The sequence below is a fragment of the Juglans regia genome, chromosome 3 (genome assembly GCF_001411555.2).
Source record: "Juglans regia cultivar Chandler chromosome 3, Walnut 2.0, whole genome shotgun sequence".
Lineage (NCBI taxonomy): Eukaryota > Viridiplantae > Streptophyta > Magnoliopsida > Fagales > Juglandaceae > Juglans > Juglans regia.
In genome coordinates, this window is record NC_049903.1 from 32,007,737 (window position 1) to 32,011,821 (window position 4,085).

Sequence of the window (4,085 nt, forward strand, 5' to 3'; positions counted from 1 at the left end):
GTTTCAACCCGAATCTGACTCGAGCTAATCCGGTCTAAATTTAAAAGTCAGATTTTGGTCCAGATCGAGACCCTGATGAATAGTTCTAGTTGATGACAATGGAAATCTACGGCTATTGCAAGGGAAAACAAAGGCCATAAGTTGTTTGATAAAATGCTAAAGAGACATTGAATTGCTACGAGAGTATTTCGAAGGCTTCCAAACCTCGTTACAAATTTCACTTACTACAATATTCTCGATGATCCTCTCTTCCTCTCTGATTTTCTTCTTATTCTTACATTTATCTGACATGTAATTAATTCTTTCATTTGCTAAACTGACCTTGAAAGACCTGTACTAAACTGACAGACTCGGTACGTTTTGGTAGTGAGAAGTGTTGAAAATATTTGTGAATAGTAGTGAAAAAGTAATGAAAAAGTAATAATAAAATATTAAATAGTAATAAAAAGTAGGTGAAAAGTAATGAATAGTAAAAAAGTAGGTAAAAAGTAATAATAAAATAAAGAATAATAGTGAGAGTACCTCACTATTACTAGTGAGAGTACCTCAAGTACTCTCACTTGCCAAACACACCCTTAAGAACGAAATGGAAAGACTCTATACGCAGGTGCAACCCAAAATGCAACGTTTGGCTTTAAGGCCAAACGCTGCGTATTACTCCACTAGACTCTATAACCCAGTGCCCAAACACACCTTTTGAAGTCTTTGACTCAAACAGTGCGTATTACATTATTAAAACCCAACCCAAACTGAACCCCAACACACGCACACGTCTCTGCACTTTAGCCGCAACGCCCCATTTTGATCTCACTTCCCTCTCTACTCGCACGACGTCGTTCCCAGTTCCAGCCCCTACACTTCACTTCACTTCACTTCGAACACACTTCATTTCTTCTTCTCCACTTTACTACTCACAACCAATGTTTTGAATACCGTACCGGACATCGTACCGGTCAAGGCACTGGAACAAAATATTTCGATACCGGTACCGTTTCGGGATAGCGTTTCGGGATAACGTTTCGAGATAATCGGTATATAAATAAATTATATATATAAATATATATAAAAATTATATTCCAAAATAATAGTCTATATATAAATAAATTATATATAAATACATATATATAAAAATTATAAATAGTCTAGTCTGAATTAGGGGTTAAAATAAGTTTGTAGTTTGAAAAAAAAAAAAAAAAAAAAAAACGGTAAAATAAATATAGGGTGGACAGCTGAAATTGTCCGAAATCATTGGATTTTATTTGCAGGACGACGTGACGATACCCGAAATTTCGTACGGCCTACGGTACGAATTTAAATGCTCAACCCCTTCTTCTCTTCTCTGATAGGGTTTCCAAACGCCGGCTTCATAACACTCTCTCTGCTCTGTGTGTGTGTGTAGGGTTTGGGCGATAACCTTTAGTGGCGAACGTACGGCAATTGTAGTTTTTCGTTTTTCCATGCTACAATTGGAGAAGCCAACTTGTTTTTTACTGATCCCGGAAGCCTTCAGTTTCTACATAGGGTTGTTTTTTTCCTTTCTTTTTTTAGTTTGAATTTTCTTACATAGGGTTGTATTTGAGTGTCGTTCCTAGCTAGTGTGCCTTTTTGTGCTGAAAAAATGCGAGAAAGGAAGGGTGAAATGGAATTTTGAATATTTTAGGTTTTTGGTTGATTGGAGCTGAGGGAAACTAGATTTTGTTGTCAAATGGTGCAGATTTTATAACCATCCGTCTTAATTAAGCAATATTACTTCCTGAACGATTACGCATAGAGTCAGCCTAGGTTTTCCTTTCACTTCTCTCTTTTCATTTCAAAAGTTTTCTTTCTTTGTAAAATTTTCTCTCTTTTATTTTAGAAATTTTATAGAATCTAGTTATCACGAGATGTAACCTAGTAGTCAAGTACAATCATTAATAAGAAGACGGCTGATAAATGTAGGTCCGGAAAACCAGATCAGAATTTCCACAAAAGTCATATCCCAACCACATTCCCTTCTCGCACTGCTCCGCATCGCTCTCAATCTCTCCGCCCCTAAAGTCACTTTTTCTCTGTCGAACCTTTCAACCAGATCGGACATTAACACGAATACAAACAAATATGGTCTCAGATCAGAGGGTCTTCCACTACAGCCTGCTGTCCCTCTACCTCATGGCTCCAATGATCTTTATCGCCCTCCGGTTCCTCCAAGCCCCCTACGGCAAGCACCACCGTCCCGGGTGGGGCCCCACTATTTACCCACCTTTGGCCTGGTTCCTCATGGAAAGCCCCACAATCTGGCTCACCCTCCTCCTCTTCTCCTTCGGTCTCAACTTCTCAAATCCCAAGTCCCTTGTCCTCATGTCTCCGTTCCTCTTCCACTATTTCCACCGCACCTGCATCTATCCACTTCGCCTCCACCGCAATTCCGCTCTCCGGAATACTGCCCATGGATTCCCGATCAGCATGGCGGTGTTGGCCTTTGTGTTTAACATTTGGAATGCTTACTTACAAGCCAGATGGGTGTCTCATTACAAGGATTACGAGAATGATGGGTGGTTTTGGTGGCGGTTTTTTGGTGGATTGGTGGTGTTTTTGGGTGGCATGGCAGTGAACATTTGGTCGGACAGAGTTTTGGTGGGTCTGAAAAAGGAAGGTGGGGGAGGGTATAAGGTGCCAAGAGGAGGGTGGTTTGAGTTGGTGAGCTGCCCAAACTACCTTGGGGAGATCGTGGAGTGGTTGGGTTGGGCGGTGATGACTTGGTCTTGGGTGGGGCTAGGGTTTTTCCTCTACACGTGTGCCAACTTGGTACCCAGGGCAAGTGCGAACCATAGATGGTATCTGGAGAAATTCGGGGAGGACTATCCAAAGGGTAGAAAAGCTGTTATCCCCTTCTTGTATTGACAATTTGACGTTCCTTTTGTTGGTTGGCTTTTGGTCCTTTGGATCATGTGCGATGGCTACAACTCTTTCCTTTTTGCAGCAGCATTTTAAGAAAACTTGATTTAGCAATTGACATTTCCACAGGTCGTATTGGTCGTCTCTTTTGTAAGGTTTTATAGCTTGTGTATGTAGTACCTGTGGAAAATATGCGCTGTAAATGATACGAGTATGCTATATCTATGCATCTTTCCTGCCATATTATGCAGCAGTTATGCTAGCCTATTTTACAGATCAAATGGTTTCTAACATCAGGGTTCTCCAAATTTACTTGTCTTTTATTGAAGAGACCTGAAGGTGGTTGGGACCTATCGAACAAATTAATAAGATTTCAAACTATTTGAGAAATTGAGGTACAATTTGTGAGTTCGTATTCAAGATCCGTTTGCTACTTATTTAAAACTCTTACCTGCTAAACTTTCCCTTGGCTGAACCTTTGGAGCGGCTTTGGCACTTGTCCACAAGATTGCCACACATGCCTCCGGACTGACCCATGACAAGAATAGAAAAGAACAAAAATCAGCACATACAAGTATGATAGATAAAAAAAAATCACATAAATTAAATCAGTAAGGTCATATATCCAAACAGGAAAAAAGGAAGAAAGAAACCAGCACCAGATGATTCATCCATGAGTAGGACTTTGACTATGTGTGGCCAGATAGTACACAGCAATATTCATATCAAACGCTTGTGCACATGCGTGTCTGGCCACACAAAGCTAGACATGAAAATATGTTAAATGAGGCTGTAGTCTTACACAGGCAACCAATTGCCTTTAGAGATCAGTAATATATGCTCATTTTGTATAAACTGACAAATCATTTTATTTTTGCTAGTTAAACCGATTACTCCGTATCTGTTTCAAAATGAATGAAAACCGAGAACTCTGCTGTAACATCTATCACTTAAAACAGGAGATTGAACTCATTTTACAAATGAGCTTGCGTATATTATCAATATCAAAAAGAAATTTTCAGCAGCCTCACAAGCAATAATTACAGGGTATACTCCATGAAAACTTGGGAGTCAGCATTTGTGGCATATTGCCAAATTCCACAATCAAAATCTTTACTCAGATGGTAAAATCTTGCCACTCTAGAATAGCTAGAGCCTAGAAGCTAGCTAGATTAACCTCAAGAATACTCTGGGGGAATTCCACTTCTAAT

General features: G+C 39.7%; 1 protein-coding gene across 1 annotated transcript; it reads left to right on the forward strand.

Annotated features, from left to right (window-relative positions):
• Nucleotides 1-1,773: 1,773 nt before the first annotated feature.
• On the forward strand, nt 1,774-3,145 carry LOC109004208 (steroid 5-alpha-reductase DET2-like). The gene has a single exon (XM_018982676.2). It carries the CDS (start codon nt 2,098-2,100, stop codon nt 2,878-2,880), a length of 783 nt encoding a protein of 260 aa, XP_018838221.2. The 5' UTR covers nt 1,774-2,097; the 3' UTR covers nt 2,881-3,145.
• Nucleotides 3,146-4,085: the final 940 nt, after the last annotated feature.